At 38.1% G+C, this 27019-nt stretch overlaps 1 protein-coding gene across 1 annotated transcript in view; it reads left to right on the top strand.

The window, feature by feature from the left end:
- The first annotated feature begins 23042 nt into the window (after positions 1-23042).
- The window catches only part of LOC123857951 (membrane-spanning 4-domains subfamily A member 8-like), a 42796-nt gene continuing 38819 nt past the window's right edge, over positions 23043-27019 (top strand). Inside the window, exon 1 of the mRNA XM_064576605.1 lies at positions 23043-23153. Coding sequence (XP_064432675.1) covers positions 23043-23153 — 111 coding nt within the window. The remainder of the gene's footprint in view (positions 23154-27019) is intronic.

Here is a 27019-nt window from a genome sequence, read left to right as displayed (position 1 = left end):
GCGCCCCTGAGTTCACATATATTCTTATGGTTTGAAACTTTATTGACTATCAAAAACCCCTGCTCTATTGATTACATCTAAATTCATGGAATCCAGCCATATCCCCTGGAAGTGAGCCCCTCTTTTGCTGTCTTTGCCAGCCATCCTTCCCCCTCATACTAACAGTATTCTCTGCAAAATTGTAGCCGCAATCTCATCTGTCAGCTCAGGGCCACCAGAGAGATCTTTCTCCTAAAACTTTATGCCTCCAACTGCAGTGTAGAGGGATGGCTTGGTCCTGGCCTTCTTTTTTTTTTTTTTTTAAGATTTAATTTATTTATTTGACAGAGAGAGAGCACAAGCAGGGTGAGCAGCAGGCAGAGGGAGAGGAAGAAGGAGAAGCAGATTCCCTGCTGAGCAGAGAGCCCGACATGGGGCTTAATCCCAGGACCCTGGGATCATGACCTGAGCCAAAGGCAGATGCTTAACCAACTGAGCCACGCAAGCATCCCCTGGTCTTCTCTTTTTAAGCAGTCACTCCCTCCATGTAATTTCTCTCCAATTCTCTCTCCCTTTGTTTAGCCAACACAAGGGCAAGCCAGTGCATCTGCTGGAGAACAGACACCAACAGAGAAGTTAAAGCTAGTCTCACAACCTTGAAGCTCCCCCTATTCTGAATGTGATTTTTCTATCTTCCCGTAGCTTTACCAACACTTCATTTCCCAAAATTCTGTCTTCTCTCCCCACTCCTCCTCTTAACAAACCGGAGGTTTTGGTTGGTGCCAGGGTAGTAGATATAATAACCACAAAATTTCAGGCTTATGAGAACAAATATTAATTTTTCACTTCCTGGAATTTTGCTCGATGTTGCAGGTCAGCTGTGGGCCTGCTTCCATGTGTCTTCATTCTGGGATCTACACTAAAGTACAGCAAAATCCTGGGAAATGATATCCTCACAACAGAGGGAAATGATAGAAACTTACAGTACCTCATCAGGTTTGGGCTCAAGCTTGGCCTGTGTCATGTCCCTCACATTGGATCTGTCAAAGCATGGTCCAGGGTCACATCCAATATCTGCAAGGTATAGAGATATATTCCTTCCATGGAGTGGAGGGTGGACACTGAAAGTCACAAGGCAACATGTGAAGGTGTAGAACTGTGTAACAGAGAAAAGGGAAACAATAATTGAGGACAATAATTCAATTGACCATAACTACTTCTCTGAACCATCCATCACCTACCAATAAGCCCTTGGAGAAGGCTACTAGGCACAACCTCTGGCAATTTTATCAACTTAAGATGCAAAATACTGCCTTTGTCCCAGGTTTTTTTAGTACCTAGCCATTATTCTGGAACATTATGAAAATTTTCACTTGATGTATATCCTCTTACACTAGTTTTAACTAAAATAAAGAGGAATTTGTCTTAAAGATGCCGACAGATTTGGCTCATAGATAGGTCTAAAAAAAGCAACTAAAATCAGGAAAGTGAGAACCATTAGGATCTTAAAGTAATATTCTCCCTCCATCTCTTTACTCGAGGGATTCCTTCACTCTTCTTTCCAAGCCCAGATTGGGACTATATTGTCTTAGAGCTAAATGTAATTTCCTGGGAAGGGAACTATGATTGGCTCAATTACAATAAGATGCGCACAACTTATCCAAGCAACTGTGGCTAGATTGAGAAATATTCTTGTGAAGACCAAACATGGCAACCAGGATCCCAAACTTGGGTGACCCTAGGGATTTATAGGAGGAGGTAATTCTTTAAAAAGTTGAAAATAATGAGACTGGGGCACTTATATCAAAAGATAACTACTCAGTCTCGTTTAAAGACCATGATGGCAACATAAAACCTGAGAAGTAGTTCTTGGTTTTTGACAGAAAGTTATCAGTGAGTTGACTCAAATCTTCTTTCAAGGAAAGTAGTGGAAAACCAGAGGCTGCAATATTAAGTGTCTTACCTCAAAAATAATTAGTTCACCTTTTCTCTGTATTTCTCTACAGAAAAGGAGTCCATTCATTCTCTACAATTTCTATACCATACCTTAATTAAAATGCCACGAAGCTATACCCTAAAATTGGAGACCAGAGCATTGGGGGTAAGAACTAAGTGCTGTTTAGGTTAATAAATGATGAGTATTGCATCTTCTTAACATAAAAGGGAAGACATTGGCCACATCTACAATGAACTCCCCCGAGGAAGTAAAGTTGATTAAAGCATTCTGAGGCCATAGCTAATTGGACACAAATTATGGATCCACAAACTGTTTCTGAATAGTTCAATAGCATCACAACCTACCCAGGATTTTAACAAATACACTCTGAGACTGGTTGTGAATCTCGTAAGCAATGAGAAGGTCCATTTTCTGCCTTTGTTTGTAAACAGTTTGAAACAAGCTTATAGATCATAAATGAGATGGTCAGGCTCAGGCAATGGAGCCAAAACCAGAAGGGGCTGGAGACACTGGGGCTCTGTGGCCAATGGCCATTTGATAACACTGGGCTCAAAACATGCTCCCCCTATATTTAGCTCTGAGGTCATATTCCATATCAATGTTCTCCCTCTCACCTCTCCTAAACCTTAGAATGCTGTATCCTTTTGTATTAACCACTAATACTTTGGGGGGCTCGAAGCACACTTCAGGATAAGCCAGCAAAATTAAAACTTGTCCTTGGAAAATTCCCAATATAACAAATCTATGATTATCTCCAGCTGGCTGGTGGCTACTTGGCCTATTGCTAGAATGCAAGGCACAACTTCATGCGGCAAAGCCACATGTATAGCAGGGCAGGACACTGGGCTTTCTCTACCTCATCCCCCATCACCATGGTGTTTTACAGCTGATTGCTTGCTCTTTGTCTCTTTATCTGGCCCGGACAGTAGTCATGGCAATGTGTGTGAGAAGGGGTAGGCCTGTCACAGGCCATCCACTGGCCTACCCGTAAGATCCACCACCTCAGAGAGGATGAAGGGTTTAGGATCTTCTACTGAGTTCCTCCTACTAAACCCTCCTGAGTCCTCCACTGAACTCAGAGTAAGTCAGTGGATTCATGGCCCAGAAAGGAGCTGATTCTGAAGAGCATGACAATAGTGGGCAAGTTCATTTGATCCCATCCCAAATGGCCATTCCCCATGTGCCAGATCAAGTCATGAGTAACCAATAAATGCATGCTTTTTTGTTGTCTCAGCGTAAACTTCAAGGGAGAGGAGTCTCATCACCCAATAGCCACTTCTTGACTTTCTGTGACAATTAATTTTATGTGTCAACTTACTTGGGCCCCAAGGTGCCCAGATAATTGATCACATTATTTGGGGTGTTTTTGTGAATGTGTCTTTATTTTTTTTTTAATTTTATTTATTATGTTATGTTAGTCACCATACACTACTTTATTTTTTTTATTTATTTATTTTTATTGAAGTACAGTTGACACACGATGCTACATTAGTGTCAAGGGTTCAACACAGTGACTGGACAAGTCTGGACTTTATGCTATTCTCACTGCAAATGGAGCTACCCCCTGTCACCATGCAACACTATTATAATACCATTGACTGTATTCCCTATGCGGTACCTTTTGTTCCTGTGACTTATTCATCCATAACTGGAAGCCTTTATCTCCCATTCCCTTTGGTCCATTTTGCCCATCTCCCCACCCCCTCCTGTGAAGATGTTTTTAGAGGAGATTAACATTTAAATTAGTGAACTTTGAGTAAGGCAGATTGCCTTCCATAATGTGGATATGCCTCATCCAATCAGGTGAAGGCCTGGCTAGAACAAAAGACTGACTTTCTCCTATCTGCTTCGGTAGTTGCAGGCACCCTTGTCACTGGTATGTGTTCGTGGCTCTACTCCATCTGGAGAATAAGGCCTGACTCCACACAAGTCCCCTGAGAATACTCCACATAAGAATTATAGAGTCAGGGGTCATTGGAGAGTCTACCTTCATGCTTTTTTGAGCAAAGCCTAGGGCTCTGGTCCAGAGTAAAGTTACAAAAGTCAGCACAGAGAATGAGACTGGGCAGAGCAGTCTCTCAGACTGCTCAACTCTCAGACAAGAGAAGATGAAGAATGAAGGCAAGGTCCAAAATTACCTTTTTGGGTTAGTGGTAGAAAACAAGAACTCACCTGCCAGCCAGAGTTGATCTCACAGATCCAACGGTACAAAAGAGACGGATGTCAAGACAGAGCCTGAGTGATCCTCAAGATCAATAGCCCTCCTTCAGGCCATGTGTCCTCCTGAACCAGACAAATAGGCTTCTGCTTTTTATTTAACTAGAGCCAACTAGAAAATTAGATATTAAATATCTCTGAAGCTGTCCATGAAACAAAAGCACATATTCCCTGTTTAAATAAATGTGGAGACCTCACCATCCATCTGTGGTTGCCCTCTCTTTATCTATCTTGGTTCTTCCCCGACATGTAGTTCTTTCATTGCTATTTCAGAAATACCAGGATAAGCTGGATATTGCCGTATGTTTCAGTCTCCATATTGTAATCATCCATAGTAGATTTTACTTGAGTAATAATGATGGCTCTCTCTTCTCACAGGCTGTGCAAATCATGAATGGCCTGATTTACAGTGCATTGGGGTTTCTCTGTTTTGCATTATTTCTCAAAGAAGAGGACAGAAAACATACTGGTTATATCCCTGTCATGGTTACACTAATTTACATATTTTGGTCATTGCCATTTGTAAGTAAACCATGGTGCTATTGATTTTAATTTATTTATTTTTCTAATTTGTCCAGTAAATTACTCAAGAGATCAAGCAGTGGGCAAAGACCCAGTGTCTGACTCTATGGAGCTCATTTTGCTATGGAAACAGCCTTAACAAAATGGTGGGTGGGGGTGGAGAGTATATACTTAGGAAAAGTCTTTTTATGTTTGTTGCATGTTTTGATGAGTTCCTTGAGAAAGTGAGGTGTGCATGCAGAAGAGATTTTGAGAGCTTGAAGAGCAATAAAGAGAGTGGCTATCTGGATAACTACAAGGCTTTTTTTTCTTTTTTCTTTTTTCTTTTTTTTTTTTTTTCCAGAGTGAAAATCCAAAGGCCTGACTAAGCTTAATGTCTGGGGCTATAGTAGTGATTTTTAGAGAGGTTACATAAGGAAAGACAAAAGAAAAGACATAGAAGGGCAAACAGGAATTTGGGGAAATGAAACCAAGATTTCTAAAGTGGGTATTTCGAGTTAGGATATTGTAATAATTCTATAGGCATAGTTGCTGAGGTGCCCAATAGGGACATGCCCAATTATAAGGCACTACACTCAGGGAAGCCCAAAGCCATGGCTTCCCACAAGTTATTATCTGCTCACATTTACATTCAATCCAGAAGCAAATTATCCATCAGGGGTCATTATATTCATAAGCAACATGATGTAGTAACACAATTGATACTCTAATTGTATCAAGTGTCCAACTGAACAGAGCAAGAAAGTTAACCCAAAGCCAAATTTCCCCTTGGAGGAGAAAGGGTTTTATGAGCTCCTTACCCACCCTTTTGCACTCCTCAACCAAAAACAGGGCTTCAGGGAGAGAAGATTTGAATGTAATAACTTTTTGTGAAAGGGCTCTGACACATAGTAATAAGTGCTCTGGATGGGAGACATTTCCTTAGAGGCTTTCCTACAGCGTGAGTCCTCAAGTTGAGGGCTTTTACCAATACTAAGAAACTTCGGGAAAGAATTGTAGGTCATAAAGAGAAATGCTTTAAGCTGAAAGAGTACAATGAATCACCCATTACAAGGCCCCCAGAAAGGATCCTAGGTCCAAGATATAGAAAAGAAGTTCACAGCAGAAAGTAACCACAACTAGTAATTATTCAATTTCATACTAGGGTGTATTGGGCACCTTCCAAAAGCACTTCAGGTCTGTTTTATACAATTGTCACAGCAACTCCATGATCGCTATTATTGATCCCCATTTTACAGATTAGGAAACCAAGACTTAGAAAATGTATGTAACTTCTACAGAGTGACCCAGAAGTAAAGTGTCAGGCTAAGCTGCTTTTGCTTCTAGGACAGGAACTCATTTTCCTGGACTGCAAGATTCCCAGTCCCCTTCAGATGAGTCATCTCTGGCCATAGTGCTATGGGCAGATGGAAGGCAGGCATAAGGTATACCACTGGAGAAAATGACTGAATTCCTGATATATCAGAAACAACAATTCTTTCAACTGCGACCAGCAGAAGATGTTAGCACTCAGGACATGATGTTTGTGGAAGACAACCTGTCACTCTTTGGATCAAATGCTTTCTGAAACTATTTCCTATGGATGAAATCTTCCTTTTACAGCATTAGGGAGTAAAGTTCTTGCAAGTGAGAGCTGCCCCACTGGCCAGTAGGGATTACTTACTAATAATTTATATCATGAGCTTAATAAATGACAGCCCAAAGAAGTGAACTACCTACTGCTCATTCCTCATAAAGTCATTGTGAGATTGCTAAGTCCCCTCACCAACACAAAAGCTCCTTAACGACCAAAGAGGTTAAAAATGTTTTCTCATCTCTGTATCACCTATAACAGAGAAATAGTGAATCCATTTTCTAGAGTGTCTTCTAGTGGTTGCATCACAGAACTGAAGTAATTAAAACCTTTTTCTTCTGAGAATTCTGTCATACTTTAGATCTCACGAATGTCATTGGCATTGCAAAAGTACTTGTTTAAGGGACTATCAACAGGAGTGGGTGTTTACAAGTGACTGTTTCTATCCCCAGTTCATCTTCTCGGGATCCACCAGCATAAGAGCACAGAAGCATCCCACAAAGTACAAGGTATGTTGAAATGGTATGGAGCAATGCTGAAGATAAAAAGATTGCCTGGCATAAACTGAAGAGAAGAAAATATTACTTCTGAGCCAGCTTCTTGGGGGGGATAAAACTTTTCCAAATATTTGGATAGGAAAGAAGTCATTTAATTTTTACAAGGATGCACTCCAATGCATATTTTAAGTATGGGTGTTGTGGAGGATGCAGTGTGAAGAACAAGGTTTGTAAGGTGTCAGATGTGAGGATTTTGATGGAATAAATCATCTCAACTATCTAAAGGGGTATATATAACCAAATAAAACTGACCTGAGAGTCAGACCTGAGAAGGGAGGAAAGGTAGGTGGAGCAAGCTTAGTATATCAGTGTTTCATTAGGAACAGCATAAGACAAAATAATGTGTGAGAAGAGAATTGCCTTCAGCAAACCCAGGACTAGAGAATATCATGGGAATACAGATCAGGTATTACTAAAATACATCCAGCAGAGGAGTCACATTTTATTTTAGAACTTCTCCCACTGTGGCTAGGATCACAGTTCTAGAGGTCCATTGCCTGAATTCAAATTCTGACCACCCTACCACTAACTGCGTGAACCTCGGGCAAATTAACTTTGTTGCTCTGTGCTTCTCTCCTCATTTGAAAAACACGTGGCTCCTCCTTCCCCCGACCTCCACCAGTTGTGAGGAGGATTAAATGAGCAAATCAGCAGCCCCTGGCACACAGTGAGCACTCAATAAATGTTAACTCCGCTAACCAAAACCTACCGAGGACGACAAGGTGGCTTTCAGGGACTGGTGAGAGAAACTGAAGAAATACGTTTTCATAATTCAGTGAAAGGTCTGCCTACTTCCCCCCCACCTCCCAAAAGGATGGGGTCAAAGAGACACAAAAGGCTATTTTGCTCAGCAGCAGCTTGGTGGCTATAACTTTAGGCATTAAGTTTTTCTACCTTTTTTTTTAATATCTACCACTGTTAACATTGGTTTTTAGCCTATGCTTTTGCTAAGCTTTTCAATGCATTTCCAGGGTGTACATGTGACCCAAATGTTACCCGGTATTGCTTTATCCCTGGGGATATAAGTACATCACTCCTCACAGAAACACAGACTCATCTACCTCAGGGATATTGTCAAGGAATTTCCCAAGCTCATGTGGCTCAACTTCACAAGGAGAAATCAAATAATTATTTATCAAGTCATGAAAAAAATGCCCTGGAAAAAATGTTCTAGTGACAACACAATATTCTGTTATACTTAGGTACCATAATGTACCTAACACACCTAATATAGGGTGCTCAAATTCCAATAATTCAATCAAAAATATTTTCTGAGTTTCAGGCACATTCTGGGTGTGTAGAATGTATCAGTGAACACACAGACAAAGATTGATTACCCTCCTGAAGCTTATATCCTAATAGGGGAATAAAGACAATAAACATGACAAATAAGGAAATAATACAGCGTGCTTTACAAGGTGATAACCCACATGGGAAAAAAGAAAAGATGAAAGGGGCTGCCACTGGGGCTGTTTAAGTAAGATTATCCAAGTAAGTCTTATTAAGTAGGAGGCATTGGAACAAAGTCAGAGGGAGAAAGTTAACCACGCAGATAGCAGATGGAACAGGATTCCCAGCAAAGGGATCAGCCACTGGAAAAGCCATAGAGTGAAAGCACGTCGGCATGTTCTGGTGAGGAGACCACTGATTTAAAGCAGAAAAAAGAAGGTAGGGTATATGTCTTCTGCACGAACATTTTTAAAATTATTTTTTAAAAATGAAATGCATTACATGGCCCCCTTATTCAGGTCCAGATATTTGAATTCAACAACTTTTATTTTCTGAAAACATACCTATTTATTTTCATATTAACCTGGAAAAATCTGTAGCTGCTAGGTAAATATATACCACCTTAATCAATTCTGGTTTTTTTAAGTGTACAATTCAGGTTTTTTTTTTTTTTAGTGTATTCACGGATATGTGCGACTATCACCACAGTCAATATTAGAACATTTTCGATACCCCAAGAAGTAACCATGTACCATTTAGCTACTGCTCCCCATACCACACTCCCCCATTCTCCCCAGCCCAAGGAAACCACTAATCTATGTTCTGTCACTGTAGATTTGCCTATTCTGGACATTTTATTTTAAAAGCAATCATAAAAAAGGCAATCATATAATATGTAATTTTTTTATGAATGGCTTCTTTCAGTTAGCATAATGTTTTCAAGGTTCATCCATATTGTAGTGTATTATATCAGAACTTCAGCCTTTCTATGGCTAAATAATATTCCATGGTACAGCTATGCTACATTTTGTTTATCCATTCATCAGTGATGAGCATTTGGGTTGATTCCACCTTTAGCCATCATGAATAGTGCTGTTATAAACACTTGTATGCAACATTTTATTTGAACATATGTTTTTAATTCTTTGTAGTATATAAGTAGGAGTGGAATTACAGAGTTGTATGGTAACTCTGTTCAACCATTGGAGGAAATGACAAACTATTCAAAGTGACTACACCATTTTGTATTCCCACCAGCAGTGTGTGAGGCTTTCTATTTCTCCATATCCTCACCAACACTTATTATTACCTGACCTCTGACGATAGCCATCCTAGTGGGTCGGAAGTAGCATCCCACTGTGGTATGGATATGCATAGCCCTGATGACTACTGACATCATGCATCTTTTCATATGCTATTGGCGATTTGCTTGTCTTCTTTGGAGAAATGTCTGTTCAAATCTTTTACCTGTCTTAAAATTAGTTATTAGCCTTTTTTTATTATTCAGTCATAAGAGTTTTTATGTATTCTAGATACAAGCCCTTATCAGATATATGATTTGCAAATGTTTTTCCATTCTGTGGATTGTATTTTCACTTTCTGAATAGTGTCCTTTGAAGCCCAGAAGCTTTAATTTTGTTGAAGCTCTAACTTATCTATTTTTCTTTTGATGTTCTTGCTTTTGATGTCATGTTTAAGAGTCCATTGCAAAAACCAAAGACACGAAGATTAATGCCTGTTTTCTTTAGGCATTTTATAGTTTTAGTTCTTATATTTAGGTCTTTGATCCATTTTGAGTTAATTTTTGTTGATGATGTAATGTAAGGGCCCTATTTCATTTTTTGCATGTGAATATCCAGTTGTCCCAGCAACATTTTTGAGAAGACTATTTCTCCCCCATTACATTGTCTTGGCACCCTTGTGAGTTTGTTTCTGGACTTGGAATTCTATTTCGTTGGTCTAAATGTCTATTCTTAACACCAGTACCACAAAGTTTTGATTACTTTGTAGTACATTTTGAAATCAGAAAGTGGAGTCCTTCCATTTTTGCTCTTCTTTTTCAAGATTTCATTTACTATTCTGAGTCTCTTTCAATGCCTATGAATTTTAGGATCAGCTTATCAATTTCTGTAAGGAAAAACAGCTGGGATTCTGAGAGGGATCACACTGAATCTGCAAGTCAATTTGGGGAGTATTGATCTTAACAGTATTAAATCATCACATCCATACGAACATGGATATTTTTTCATTACTCTTTCACAAATGTTTTTTAGTTTTCAGGGTATAAGTTTTGGACTTCTTTTATTAAATTTATTCCTAAATATTTTATTCTTTTTGATGCTATTGTAAATGGAATTGTTTTCTTAATTGTATCTTCAGATGGTTCATTTCCAGTGTAAAGGAATACCATTGATTTTTGTACATCAATCTTGTCATTTTGTTGAAGTCATTTATTAGTTCTAATAGTTTCCAGTGTATTCCTTAGGATATTCTGTATAGAAGAACATGTAATCTGTGAATAGATCCTTGACCAATCTGGATGACTTTTGTTTCTTTTTATTGTCTAACTGCCCTGGCTAGAAACAGTAATAGAATGATGAGTAGAAGTTATGAGAGCAAACATTCTTGGTTTTTTCTGATCTTAGGAGGAAAGCTTTCAGTGAGTATGCAGTAAGTAAGCAAACCAATAAGTATGTTTGCTATGGGTTTTTCATAGATACCCTTCCCAGGTTGAGGAAGATGCCACCTATTATAGTTTCTTGAGTGTTTAATCATGAAAGTGTCTTGGATTTTTGTCAAATGCTTTTTCTGCATTTACTAGATGCATCATGAGTTGCTTTTTATTTTATTATGGTGTATTACATTAATTGATTTTTGGAAATTAAACTGGCCTTGCATTGGTGGAATAAATCCCATTTGGTTGTGGTGTATAATGTTTTTTATATGTTGCTGGATTAGGTTTGTTAGCATTTTGTTGAAGGTTTTTGCATCCATGTTCATAAGAGATATTGGTGTATAGTTTTGTTGTTGCTGTTGTGATGCCTTGGTCTGGTTATGGTATCAGGGTAATAGTGGCCTCATAGAATGAGTTAGGAAGTGTCCCCTCCTATTCTATTTTTGGAAGAGTTTGTGAAGAATTGATATTAATTCTTCTTTAGATATATGGTAGAAGAGACCATTGAAGTCATCTGGAACTGGGCTTTTTCTTTTTCTTTTTTTGAGATTTTATTTATTTATTTGAGAGAGAGAGCACGAGTGAGGGGAGAGGCAGAGGGAGAGGGAGAAGCACACTCCCCACCGAGCAGGGAGCCCAATGCAGGTCTCTATTCCAGGACCCTAAGATCATGACCTAAGCCGAAGGCAGACGCTTACCCAACTGAGCCACCCAGGTGCCCCTGGAATTGAGCTTTTTCTTCACGGAAGGTTTTTTATTATTAATTCAAATCTCTTAACTTATTATAGATCTATTCAGATTTTCTATTTCTTCTTGGGTCAGTTGCAATAGTTTACCCTGCTAGGAATTTGTCCATTTCATGTGGGTTATCTAACTTGTTGCCATATCTAACAATTTTGTCCATAGTCAACATCAACATTGTCAGCTGACCTTCCTTTACTTGTTTAATCATTTACTTTAGTTCTCTGGCCGTCTTTATAATGACTACTTTGAAATCTTTGTCTAATAAGGAGTACATCTGGCCACTCTCACAATTTCTGTTACCTGCTTTTTTTTCTGGTGTATAGGTCAAATTGTATAGCTGTATATACGCTTCTGTTTCTTTGCCTGTCTCATAAATTTTTGGTTGTTGGAAACTAGGCATTTTAGATAATATACTGTAGCAACTCTGGGCACTAGTTCTCAACCCTAGGGCTTGTTATTGGTTTTTTTTTAAAGATTTTATTTATTTATTTGAGAGAGAGAGCGAGCAGGGGGAGCGGGAGAGGGAGAAGCAGGCTCCCCACTAAGCAGGAAGCCCAATATGGGACTGGATCCCAGGACCCTGGGATCATGACCTGAGCCGAAGGCAGAGGCTTAACCACTTAACCACTTAACCAGCTAAGCCACCCAGGCATCCGTAGGGTTTGTTATTGTTATTTGATTTTTTTAAAAAAGGCTGGCTGAAATAATTTAGTGATGTCTGTTTCTCCCCCTCTGTGTTAAATTGCTCCTCAGGGGCAGGTGCACAGGTATAACTTTTAGGTATACCCACAGTCACCCCAAGATGTCTACTTCTCCCCCTAAAATTTCTCTGAGCCAGAACTCTGGTGCTAGGATGGCGGGGGGTGGGGGGGATGGCACAGGGACAATGGAATGCTTCTGTCTGTGTGACACCCCTGCTTTAATAGCTGAGGGCTTGGAGCTGCCGCAGGTCTCTGTTTGCCTCTCATGATATAGAACCCCTACCCCATAAAAAAGGGCAGGGGTGATCAGGGCCTCTAGTACTTTCACTGACACTGCAACCAAGATCAGGCCCTCATCCCACAAGTGGGGGCTAGGCAAAAGAAGAGAGTCCCCCTCGCTTGGCTGCACTCACTGCAACTTAGCCTCAGTTGCAAGTAGCTGGAAGCAGGATTAGAAATGCTCATTAGATGACCTGCTCCTCCAAGGGAGATAGCACTAGCTAATTCTCTGAGCAGAATCTGATGGGGAAGATCCCGCATCAGCCCAGACTGGTCTTGCAGACTGGGAAGGGGACAAATGGGTGTGGATCTTGGTTCAGATACCACAGACTCCTACAGTTTTGACGGAGCTTTAGTAGATTTCTTGAATAAATGTTTCTTCATTTGGCATAGGCCATTAGGACTGTTTCCAGAAATTTTAAATGTTGGGGTTTTTTTTAGTAATTTTCACTTTGGCTGAGTTTATCCATGGAGTTCCTCACACTCTCATGACAAAAGCAGAACGCTTCAAAAATAATAACATTGTATATTTAATTCAAATGCTTGACTTATATGTGGAATATAAGAAACGGCACAGAGGATCATAGGGGAGGGGAGGGGAGGGAAAACTGAATGGGAAGTCATCAAAGAAGGAGACAAATCACGAGAGACTCATAACTATAGGAAACAAACTAAGGGTCACTGGAGGGGAGGTGGGTGGGGGGAACGGGGTAATTGGTGATGGGCATTAAGGAGGGCACATGATGTGATGAGCACTGTTATATACAACTGATGAATTACTGAACTCTACATCTGAAACTAATGATGTATGATATGTTGGCTAACTGAATTTAAATTAAAAAAATGAAAAAAATGTTTGATTAGGATTTTTTTGGAAAATAAATGTCTTTCTATAGGTGATCCTGGTTCATAAGCCTCTCTGACCTCATAAATGGTCATAGGGTATGCAGAGACATTGTAAGTGTGTTTGCTGGAGCGTACCACAACCTTTGTACTAAGGAAGAGTCTTTCTAGCCAACACCTTCAGCAGTATAGCTCTACACTTCAAAAAGATAAAATTGAAATCCTTAGCACAGCATACTAGATTCCTCATAATCCATCCTCTGCCCACTTCTCCAGCCATATTTTATCCAACTCCCCTTCATGCCCTGTGTTCCAGCCACACCAAAAGCTTCATTTTCCTGAAGACCCGCTTTCCCATGCTTCTGAAATTTTGTATACACTGTTCTTTCTTCCATAATACATTTTCTCAATTTTGTCCACCACTGTGAACTGAATCTGGCTATATCAAGGGAAGATAGGATCTACTGGAAAGAAGCCAGGGTCATAGCATCTAGGATGTGAAGGACCCAGCTTAGAAAATACATAGGATCTGAGAAAGTTCCAGAAGCAGAAACAGAAAGTCCAGAAGTGCAATAGCTATGTTTTTTTAGCAAGGAGAATCTGGCCATATTGTTACCTTCACTAGACATCATGCCTTCTGTCTAGCACCCAAGGGTCCCACTGCCCCCACTGCATGACATCCCAGCTGCCAGTTCTAGGAATGAATTCCAGTCTTTTGTTCATCTTTAAGTTACTTGCTCAAGATTCACAACCCTTAGGAGGAGCATTTCACTGGCAATGCCCTGGATCTGCCTCCTACAGATTGAAGAAAGGGAGGTAGGTCCTTTCTCTTCTAGCTGTCGAGGTAAAGTCTGATAAACTTCTTTCATAAAGACTAAACTTGATTTGATGAGCACTGGGTGTTATACGCAAATAATGAATCATTGAACACTACATCAAAAACTAATGATGTACTATATGTTGGCTAATTGAATTTAAATTAAAAAAAAAAAAAGACTAAACCAGTGAGGAGAGCACCTGGAATGAAAGGGGGCTGCCTGCTGGACAATCAAAAATTAGTATGCCCACTTAAGTTCTTTCTTTGGTTGACCAGCATCAAATCACCTCCTTCTTCCCATTATTTAAAAAAAAAAAAAAAATCCTCTTTAAAATGTAACTATTCCTTATGCATATATACAAAATCCTGGAACCCCTTCTCAAAGGGGAAGAGTTTCTCTTCACTGGTCATGCAAGGTCCACAGTGCCATTCTAAAGAGAGTGGATGCTATCTTGAGGGAAGTTGGGAACTATGGAAAGGTATTAAGTAGTAAGGTGACCTTACTGGGGTAGGAATGACATTGGCAAATCCTGGACTGAGGCTTATTCATAGCATGATGTTTATGAAATTTTATTAAATGAAACTGTTTGTCATCTTGTCTCCCCCATTTGATTGTGAGATGCTTGAGCAGAAGCCTGAGTTTATCGCTAGCACAATGTTTAGCATGTTGCAGGCACTGTTTAATTATTTGTTGAATAAATAAACACCTCATCTGAAAAAACTTTTTTATCTTGTGGGTTCCAGACAAATTTGAGGCAGAGTCCTGATATCAACCTCAGTAAGATTCCAGAGAATCCGATAAAAAATTTCCAATTTGAATGTTTTGGAGTGGACAACAGACTGATTGCTTCATCAAACCCTGTTTATACTGCCCATGACCAGTTTTCTTTGTTTGTCTTTTGCAGCTTATTTATAGCCTTGTTATGAACATCTTAAGTGTCTGCTTTTCTATAGTTGGTACAATAATATTAAGCATTGCATGTTTCACGTATCATGCAGACACCAACGAATACATTTGGACACATGTAAGTACCAAGTTTAATAACAACTGGATCCAAATTTTAGATATAAATGAAAAAACTATGGTAAATGATGTATGTTGCAGTGGGCAAGGTATGGAAAAACAACGAAATTTGACCACCATCTTTGGCATAGAAATATAAAAGCAAACTATATCTCCTCCAAATTTTTGTCATGGGAATATTTAAAAATCACTTTTAGTCCAACTAAAGAAACACTAGAAACCTCAGAGAGAGATCAAAGCTATCATTATGTGAAGATAAAGTGATGGGATACCTAGAAAACTCCAAAGACTCAACTAAAAAACTACTGAAACAAAACAGTAGGAAAGTATCTGGGTAAAAGAAAAACATAGACAATTAATACATTTTTTTTTAGAGAGGGAGGGGGAGAGAGAAAATCTTAAGCAGACTCCAGGCCCAGTGCAGAGCCCGAAGTGGGGCTTGATCTCACGGCCTGAAATCATGACCTGAGCCGAAATCAAGAGTCATACCCTTAACCATCTGAGCCATTCAAGCTTCCAATACATTTTCTTTATACTAGAAATCACCACTTAGATATTGAAGTAGAAAAAAACAATAAATAACCCAATCAAAATAACAACAAAGCTATAAAAGCATAATGAGGGCTGTAAAAAGGAACTGAATACTTTGAGAAACATTCTTGAATGCAAATTCACAATATCATAAAATTGCAAGATTCTGCAAATTAATACATAAATGTGATGCAATTCGGTTTAGAATCCCAACAAAGGTTTGGGAGGGAATGCAATAAAACTACTGTAAAATGTGTATGGATGGGAAAAAAAGATTGTGTGAAAAGTGCCAAGAAAGTCTGGAAGCCACATAATGGTTGGGGTGGGCCAGACAACTTGCTGCACCAGATATGAAAATATATGAGTAGACTATTATAATAAAAATGGCATAGTATTTATACACTAAAAGAAAAATTGATCAAAGAACAGAGAGTTGAGAAATAAATCCTACTATAGGCAAAAAAATATTATTTTATGGGAGATCAGTTTACCAGTCAATATGGAAAAGGTGAAATTTAATAAAGTAACATTAAATCAATGAGCTCTCTATTTCAAAGAAAATAGTAATGGGCTCTACTTGCCCAATGTGTAAAAAGAAATCACAGATTAAATGAATGAGCATAAAAAATAAATAGATAATAAGCATAAAAACCACTGGACAATGGCATAAAGTATAGAATTAGTACATCAGTTACAAAAGCAAAAAAAGAAAACCAAGAGGGGTAGCCATCCAGGCACATCTGTTAAGTGTCTGCCTTTGCTTGGCTGGGGTCATGATCCCAGGGCCCTGGGCTCCCTGCTCAGTGGGGAATCTGCTTCTCCTTCTCCCTCTGCCCCTCCCCTCACTCGTGCTCTCTCTCTCTCAAATAAATAAATAAAATCTTTTGAAAAAATAAAATAATAAATAAAAAATAAAACCAAAAATTAAATAAGAAAAAGAAACCTATTTCAAGTCACAAATACTACATCTTTAATATGCTCCAGGCTGAGATAAGAATAGCCTAAAGAGAGGGACCACAGCAAGGGTGAGGCCACCTCCTCAGCAGGCCCTGAGCATGGTACCACACAGGATTATTATCAAGCCTTGAAATCTAAACAATTGCCCTGTTGGGTTTTGGGCTTGCTTGGGGCCCATGACCCCTTTTTTCCTCCTTATAGCTCCCTTTTGGAATGGGAATATCTATCCTATGCCCGTCCCACCAGTTATGTCTTAGAAGTAGATAGCTTGTTCCTGGTTTCACAGGTCCACAGATGGAGAAGAATTTTACCCTGAAATGAACAATACTATGAGTCTCATCCATAACTAATTAAGATAATTTAGATGATGAGATTTGGAGTTTTTTGATCTGATGACATTCAGGTCATTGGCGTGGATGTCAAAATGGGTCAAAACTTTTGGAGATATTGGGATCAGGTGAATATATTTTGTACATGGGAGGGACATGAACTTAGAGGCAGGGCAGAGACAGACTGTTATGAGTTGAATTGTGTCCCCAAAAAAGATATGTCCTAATCCACAGTACCTCAGAAAGTGACAGTATTTGAGAACAGGGTCTTTGCAGATGTAATTAGTTCAGATGAGGTTATATAAGAGTAGGGTGGGCCATTGATCCAGTATAACTAGTGTCCTTATAAGAAGAAAGAAATCTGGACACAGACATGGAAGGAAGATGGCCATATAAACATGGTGGCAGAGGTTGTAGTTATGCTGTTACAAGCCAAGAACACTTGAGGCTATCAGAAGCTGAAAGAGGCAAGGAAGAATCCTCCCCTAAAGACTTTGGAAGGAGAATTCTCTTGCCAATGGCAATGCATTCTTTTTGGACTTTTACCCTCCAGAACTGTGAGACAATAAATTTCAGTTGCGTTAAGCCACGCAGATGCAATACTTTATTACAGCAGCCCTGGGAAACTAGTATAGCAGGCCAGTAAATAGCCACCCCTTTTTCTCCTTTCATGGTCTGAGCCAGCTGAGATAAGATACAAGAATCAAGCAGATGTAGATGAAACTATCAGCTTTATTGTGATTATTATATTTGGAGAACAAGTTTTAAATCTTTGACCAAATGAGCCTGCTGATACCTCCTTCCATGAATTAAACTTATCTACCTAGTTACAAATAAATGGTAGGTCTCCCTGTGTTGGGACCTGACAATTCTAAGAAATGGGGTCATAAAGACAAACGATTCTGAAAAAAGAACCCAGAAAGGGTGAAATCACCAGTTAGATAAATCTCTGCTTCTCAAATGGGGAATTTTAAGTAAGGGGCATTGAGACACACTAGAAGCCACTCTTAAAGCAGAAACTCCTACTTCAGGCCATGGTAGAAATGTGGGAAGGGAGGGAGAATGGCTCCACTTAATACATGTAATAATGCCTACGAAACAAGAGTCAAAAGAAGATAGAACATGCAAATTATATGTGCACTAAATGGAAAAGCATAAGACACAAATCATGCAATCAGACTTACCAAAAGAGAAAGTATAAAGAGAGAAAAGATGAGCATTCAGTGCCAAACCCTGAAGAATTCCACCCAGCCCACAGTACTAAGGTAAGCTCTCTGCTTTTCAGTCTTGTCACGTGTAGAAGAGAAATAAAAGTATCCAACTTGTAGGGTTGTCACTAGAAGTAGCCCTTAACAGAATGCAAGGTACATATATAAGTACTTGATAAATTTAAAACGTATTTTGTTCTTATGAAAAATACACAAAAATAATCATGGTTGTGTGAGACTGATATGATGAATGGTATTTATTCCCTCTTACTAAGATTGTTCTTGTATAATTTTTAAATGGTTAATTAATATGAGAAATGTTTCTTTTCTTTTTAATTCAGATGGCTGGTAGTATGCTTTTACAATATTTACTCTTCAGCACCATCACAGAAGTGATCTGTGCATGCATAACTATCAGATGGATTGTAGTAGCATTGAGTCATCCAGAATACAGTGAAAAGAGTGAGTAATTTTCTTTCTGGCTGGCTGATCAGGATAAAACAGCTTCTGTAAAGAGCCCGGTGATGGGTATAAAGGAGGGCACGTACTGCATGGAGCAGTGCGTGTTTTATGAAAACAATGAGTCATGGATCACTACATCAAAAACTAATGATGTAATGTATGGGGATTAACATAACATAATAATAAAAATAAAAATAAATAAATTCTTTAATTTCTCTAAAAAATAATAATAATAATAGTCAGTGGCATTTAACATTGCCTTTGCCTAAAGCAGTGGTAACAGTTGGGGAAAACAAGAGGCTTACCAAAAAACTTAATAGAAAAAACTGAGGAGTAAGATGTCCACTGGGGACCTTGAAACTATGGCAGTACCTGGAAATAAAGAAGACCATATGCATATGCAGAGACGTGTGCCTGCCAAGGAAGACCTGTCAGTACTCTGATCTCCCACCTCTGGCTGACCTGAAGTCTGCAAGCAGTAAATGATAGCTAAGGTAGAGTTGCAACCTGTCTTCCGAGGCTTTAAAGACTTACCCCCCCCCACACACACACACACAGCTTCTCAACAAAGACTGAGAAATTTCTTGGTTCAAAGCAGTTAAGGAAATCTATGTCCAATCATTTAATGACCACTAAGCTAACAGAGCAGAGACATCAATGCTCACACAGGACAAACATGCATACTCTACACAGTTAGTTCAGGAAAGCCACCCAATAGACTAAAAAAACAACAACAAAAATCAACCCCTGGGAGGATCTGATTTCCAACATTGCTACATTATATCATTTTAAATATGCAGTTTTTAACAAAAGAAATAATGAGATATGCAAAGAAACAGAAAAGTATGACCTAAACACTGGGGGGGGGAAAGCAATAAAAGTTGCATCAAAGGAAGCCTAGATATTGAACTTACTGGGAAAAAAAAAAAACTTTAAATTATCTATTATAAGGATGCTCAAAGAACTGAAGAAACCATGTCTAAAAAATCTAAAGGAAAATATGGAAGCAATGTTTCATGAGAAAGAATATCAATAAAGACATAGAAACTATTAAAAAGAATCAAGTAGAAATTCCAAAGCAGAAAAACACATAATAACTAAAATGAAAATATCACTCAAGGGGCTCAACAGAATATTTGGTCTGACAGAAGAAATGATCCACAAACCTAAAGATAGGTCAATTAAAATTATCTATTCTGTGGAACAAAATGATAAGTGAAGAAAAATGAATAGAGCTTCAGACATTTTTGAAACACTATCAATCATACCAAAATGTGCATAATGGAAGTCGCATAAGGGGAAGAGATAGAGAAAGAGAAAGCTACACAAAGAATTTTGGGAAAGTATATTGGATAAAAACCAAAAATTTGATGAAAAACATTATGCATCCAAAAAGGATAAACTAAAAAAGATCCAAACCTAGACATATCATTAACAAAATGCCAAAAGGCAAAGACCAAGAGAAAATCTTGAAATCAGCCAAAGACAAGGAATTCATCCTGAAAAGGGTATCTTCAATAAAATTCCTCATCAGAAACCATGGAGGCCAGAAGACAGCAAGTGGGATGACATCTTCAGAGCACTGAAAGAAAAATACCATCAACCAAGAATTATATATAATATTGTAACAATATTAATAATAAAATAATATTGTTAATAAATTTAAAAATAATTCAAAATAATAAAAAATAAAAAGGTAATTAAAGTGGTATAAAGAAAAATAAATAAAATGGCATGAAAGGAAACATTCATGTAACATAAGAGAGCAGTAATGGACAAATAGAATAACAAAGACATACAATATAGAAAACTGCAAAATATCAGACATAAACCCTATCTTATTTGTAGTTACATTAAATGTATATGGATTGGACACTAATCATAAGGCAGAGATTGGCAAAATGGATTTTTAAGATGTATTCCAAATAAATGCTATATACAAGAGACACACCTTAGATTCAAAGACACAAATAGGTTGAACATAAGTATGGAAAAATATATGCCATATAACAGAAACCAAAAGAGAGGTGGACCAGCTATAGTAATGTCAGACAAAATAGACATTAAGACAAAAGTTGTTACTAGACATGAAGGACATTCTTATAATAATTTTTTTTTAAGTTCGGTCCACCAGGAACACATAGCAATTGTAAGCACATATGCACTAACAATAGAGTCCTGAAATACATGAAGAAAAAACTGACAGATTTGACAGGAGAAATACAAAATTTTAAAAACTACAGTTGGCGACTTCAGTACCCTATATTCAATAATTTACAGGAAAATTGTGCAGAAGGGAAAGGCTATAGGAGAAATTGAATGACACTATTAACCAACTAGACCCAATAGACATCTGTACAACATTCCACCCAACAATGCAGAGTACATGTTCTTTTCAGGTGCAAATAGGTTATTCAGGTGCACATAGATTATTCTCCAGGATAGGCCCTATTTTAGGTTGTAAAACAAGTCTCAATAAATTAAAAGGATGGAAATCATAAAAATATGCTCTCTGATTATAATGGAATTAAATTAGAAATCAGTAAAAGAAGGAAGTTTTAAAATATCACCAATACCAACTTGCATTCCCACCACCAGTGTAAGAGGGTTCTCCTTTCTCCACATCCTCTCCAACATTTGTTGTTTCTTGCCTTGTCAGTTTTTGTCATTCTAACTGGTGTAAGGTGGTATCTCAATGTGGTTTTGATTTGAATTTCCCTGATGGCTAATGATATTGAACATTTTTTCATATGTCTGTTAGCCATTCATGTGTCTTCTTTGGAGAAGTGTCTGTTCATGTCTTCTGCTCATTTTTTGACTTGATTATTTGTTTTTTGGGTGTTGAGTTTGAGAAGTTCTTTATAGATCTCGGATACCAGCCCTTTATCTGTAATGTCATATGCAAATATCTTCTCCCATTCCGTGGGTTGCCTCTTTGTTTTGTTAACTGTTTCCTTTGCTGTGCAGAAGTTTTTATCTTGATGAAGTCCCAAAAGTTCATTTTCTCTTTTATTTCCCTTGCCTTTGGAGACGTGTCTTGAGAGGAGTTGCTGCGGCCAAGGTCGAAGAGGTTGCTGCCTATGTTCTCCTCTAGGATTTTGATGAATTCCTGTCTCGCATTGAGGTCTTTCATCCATTTTTTAGTTTATCCTTGTGTATGGTGTAAGAGAATGGTCGAGTTGCATTCTTCTGTATATAGCTGTCCAATTTTCCCAGCACCATTTATTGAAGAGACTGTCTTTTTTTCCATTGCATATTTTTTCCTGCTTTGTTGAAGACTAGTTGACCACAGAGTTGAGGGTCCATATCTGGGCTCTCTATTCTGTTCCATTGATCTATGTGTCTGTTTTTGTGCCAGTACAATGCCATTTTGGTGATCACAGCTTTGTAATATAGCTTGAAATCAGGCAACGTGATGCCCCCAGCTTTGTTCTTATTTTTTAACATTTCCTTGGCAATTCAGGATCTTTTCAGGTTCCATACAAATTTTAAGATTGTTTGTTCCAGCACTTTGAAAAATGCCATTGGTATTTTGATCGGGATGGCATTGAAAGTATAAATTGCTCTGGGCATCACAGACATTTTAACAATGTTTACTCTTCTGATCCATAAGCATGGAATATTTTTCCATCTTTTTATGTCTTCTTCAATTTCTTTCATAAGTGTTCTGTAGTTTCTAGAGTATAGATCCTATAACTCTTTGGTTAGGTTTATTCCAAGGTATCTTATGGTTTTTGGTGCTATTTTAAATGGAATCGATTCCCTAATTTCTCTTTCTACAGTTACATTGTTAGTGGATAGGAGAGCAACTGATTTCTATGCATTACTTTTGTATCCTGCCACATTACTGAATTGCTGTATGAGTTCTAGTAATTTGGGGGTGGGGTCTTTTGGGTTTTCCACATAAAGTATCATGTCATCTGCAAACAGAGTTTGACTTCTTCTTTGCCAATTTGAATACCTTTTATTTCTTTTGTTGTCTGATTGCTGTTGCTAGGATTGTAGGAGAAATCTACACATTCAATGCAATCCCTATCAAAATACCATCTACATTTTTCACAGAGCTGGAAGAAACAATCCTAAAATGTGTATGGGACCAGAAAAAAACCCGAATACCCAGGGCAATGTTGAAAACGAAAACCAAAGCTGGGGGCATCACGTTGCCTGACTTCAAGCTATATTACAAAGCTGTGATCATCTAGACAGCATGGTACTGGCACAAAAACAGACACATAGATCAATGGAACAGAATAGAGAGCTCATAAGTGGACCCTAAACTCTGTGGTCAACTAATCTTCGACAAAGCAGGAAAAAATATCCAATGGAAAAAAAGACAGTCTCTTCAATAAATGGTGATGGGGAAATTGGACAGCCGCATGTAGAAGAATGAGACTGGACCATTCTCTTACACCATACACAAAAATAAACTCAAAAATGGATGAAAGACCTCAATGTGAGACAGGAATTCATCAAAATCCGAGAGAAGAACATAGGCAGCTACCTCTTCGACTTTGGCCGCAGCAACTCCTCTCAAGACACGTCTCCAAAGGCAAGGGAAATAAAAGAGAAAATGAACTTTTGGGACTTCATCAAGATAAAAACTTCTGCACAACAAAGGAAACAGTCAACAAAACTAAAAGGCAACCTACAGAATGGGAGAAGATATTTACATATGACATTACAGATAAAGGACTGGTATCCGAGATCTATAAAGAACTTCTCAAACTCAACACCCAAAAAAACAAATAATCACGTCAAAAAATGAGCAGAAGACATAAACAGACACTTCTCCAAAGAAGACATACAAATGGCTAACAGACACATGAAAAAATGCTCAACATCACTCGGCATCAGGGAAATACAAATCAAAACCATACTGAGATACCACCCTAAACCAGTTAGAAGGGCTAAAATTAACAAGACAGGAAAAAACAAATGTTGGCATGGATGTGGAGAAAGGGGAACCTTCTTACACTGTTGGTGGGAATGCAAGCTGGTACAGCCACTCTGGAAAACAGTATGGAGGTTCCTCAAGAAGTTAAAAATAGAGTTATTCTATGACCCAGCAACTGCACTACTGGGTATTTACCACAAAGATACAGATGTAGTGAAAAGAAGGGGCACCTGCACCCCAATATTCATAGCAGCAACATCCACAATAGCCAAACTGTGGAAGGAGCTGAGATGTTCTTCAACAGATGAATGGATAAAGAAGATGTGGTTCATATATATAATGGAATATTACTCAGCCATCAAAAAGGATGAATACCTACCATTTACATCAACATAGATGGAACTGGAGGAAATTATGCTAAGTGAAATAAGTCAATCAGAAAAAGACAATATCATACGGTTTCAGTCATATGTGGAAGATAAGAAATAGAGCAGAGGATTATAGGGGAAGGGAGGAAAAACTGAATGGGAAGAAATCAGAGAAGGAGCCAAACCATGAGAGACTCTTGTCTCCAGGGAACAAACGGAGGGTTGTGGAAAGGGAGGTGGGTAGGGGGATGGGGTAACTGGGTGATGGGTGTTAAGGAGGGCATGAGATATGATGAGCACTGGATGTTATACCCAACTAATAAATCATTGGGTACTACACCAAAAACTAAAAACAAACAAACAAACAAAAAAACTATGTGGGCTAATTAAGTTAAATTTTAAAAAAGAGGTAATAAAAATCTGAATAGATTCATCACAAGTTAAGAGTCTGAATTAATAAGCAAAAGAAATAAAGAAAAGCCCAGTCCCAGGTGGCTACATTGTAAGTTCTACTAAAAACATTTTTAAGAGAGAGAGAGCATGTGCACATGCATGCATGTGGGGTGTGGTGGGGGAAGGGGCAGAAGGGAGGGAGAGAGAGAATCTCAACTAGTCTCCATCCTCAGTGCAGAGCCCGACATGGGGCTCAGTCTCACGACCCTGAGATCATGACCTGAGCCGGAATCAAGAGCAGGATGCTTAATTGACTGAGCCACCCAGGCACCCCTCTACTAAACATTTGAAGAATTAGCACTAATATTTTACAAATTGTTTCAGAAAAAAGGAGGAGAGAATACTTCCTGACTCGTTCTATGAGGCTAGTACTACCTTGATACCAAAACCAGACAAATACATCAAACAAAAGGAGAGTATAGACCAGGATCCATTATGAATATAAATGTGTAAAACCTCAAAGAAAAAAACATTAGCAAATGGAATCCAGCAACATTACAAAAGTATCACACATCATTACCAATTAGGATTTATCTTAGGAATTCAGAGCTGGTTTAACATGAAAATCAAATGTAATACATGCTGATAAATAGCATGTTCATAAAATAAGAGACAAAAAAACACATGACTATCTCAATAGGCATAGAAAAAGCATTTAACAAAATCCAACACCCTATCATGATTAAAAAAAATTCAACAAACTAGGAATAGAAGGGAATTTCCTCAACCTGAAAAGGGGCATTTAGTTGTGGGGGGAAAAAATCCACAATTAACATCATACTTGATGAAGAGATACTGAATCCTTTTGCTCTAAGATATGGAACAAAACAAGAATGTCTGCTTTTGCCATTTATATTCAACATTGTACTGGAGGTTCTAGCCAGTTAAATTAGGCAATAAAAAGAAATGAAAGTATCCAGGTTGGTTGGTCAAGGAAAAAGTAAAACTAACTCTCTTTGTACCCAATATGATCTTGTGTATATAAAATGCTAAGAAATCGACACACAAAAAAATCTAGTAGAACTAATAAACAAGTTCAACAGGTTGGTAGGATATAAGATCAATATATGAGAAAATCAATTGTTATTTCTATAAATGAAAGCACAATTACAATAACATTAAAAAATTAAATGCTTATATAATTTATATCCAGGAATAAATTTAACAGGAGGAGTGTAAGACCTGTCCACCACAAATTAGAACACATTATTGAAAGAAATTAAAGAATATTTAAACAAATGGAAAAATCCCATGTTCTCAGAAGATTTAATATTAAGATGGTAATACTCCCCAAATTAAATCTGAGATTTAACACAATCCCTTCCAAATTCTCAGCTGATTTTTTATAAGCTTATCCTAATATTCATATGAAAGTGGAAAGGACACAAAATAGGCAAACCAATCTTTAAAAAAGAAAACAAACCACTACACACATATTAGAAAGACCAAAATCTGGAACACTAACAACACCAAATACTGGTGGGAATATGGAGCAACAGGAAGTCTCACACATTACATTGCTGGGAATGCGAAATGGCACAACCACTTTGGAAGGCAGTGGTTTTGATGGTTTCTTAGAAAACTAAATATACTACCATGCAATCTAGCAATCATATCCCTTGGTGTTTACCCAAAAGAGTTGAAAACTATGTCCACAGAAAACCTGCACACAGATGTTTACAGAAACTTCATTCATAATTGCTAAAACTTGGAAACAACCAAGATGTCCATCAGTGGGTGAATGGACAAATAAACTGTGGTCCATCCAGACAATGAAATATTATTCAGTGCTAACAATAAATCAGCTATCAAGCCATGAAAAGACATGAAGAAACCTCAAATGCATATTACTAAGTGAAAGAAGCCAATTTGAAAAGTATACATACTGTATGATTCTAACTATACAACATCTGGAAAAGGCAAAACTATGGATATGTTTACTTTTTATGGAGTAAAAAGATCAGTGGTTGCCAAGGGGCAGGGGACATAAACAGACAGAGCACAGAGATTTTTTTTTTTTTAAGATTTTATTTATTTATTTGAGAGAGACAATGAGACAGAGAGAGAGAGCATGAGAGGGGGGAGGATCAGAGGGAGAAGCAGACTCCCCGCTGAGCAGGGGGTCCGATGCGGGACTCAATCCCGGGACTCCAGGATCATGACCTGAGCCGAAGGCAGTTGCTTAACCAACTGAGCCACCCAGGCGCGCCGAGCACAAAGATTTTTAGTGCAGTGAAAATACTCTGCATATTATAATGATGGATATATGTCATCATACATTTGTCCAAACCCATAGAATATACAACACCAAGAGTTAACCCTAAAGTAAACTATGGACTTTGGGTGATTATGATATGTCAATCCTGATTAATCCTTGGTAACAAATGTACCATTCTGGTGACTCGTGTCAATAATGTGGGGGGACAAGGGATATATGGGAAATCTCTGTACCTTCTTCTCAATTTTGTTGCAAACCTAAAACTGCTCTACAAAAAAAAAAAAAAAAAAGGAAAACAAAGTTGGAATACTCATGCTTCCCAATTTCAAAAGTTACTACAAAGCTACAGTAATCAAGACATTGTGGTACTGGCATAGGATAGATGTAAAAATCAGTGCAGTAGAATCAACACTCCAGAAATATATCTTGAATAAATCTGAAAAGCATTTGTTACAAAAACAATTCCATTTACAATAGCATCA

The sequence above is a fragment of the Mirounga angustirostris genome, unplaced genomic scaffold (genome assembly GCF_029215605.1).
Source record: "Mirounga angustirostris isolate CCGP_5_RB_7025 unplaced genomic scaffold, mMirAng1.0.hap1 SCAF_13, whole genome shotgun sequence".
NCBI classification, from domain to species: Eukaryota; Metazoa; Chordata; class Mammalia; order Carnivora; family Phocidae; genus Mirounga; species Mirounga angustirostris.
The sequence above is the reverse complement of the archived record's forward strand: the minus strand, read 5'-3'. Positions and strand labels throughout refer to the sequence as shown.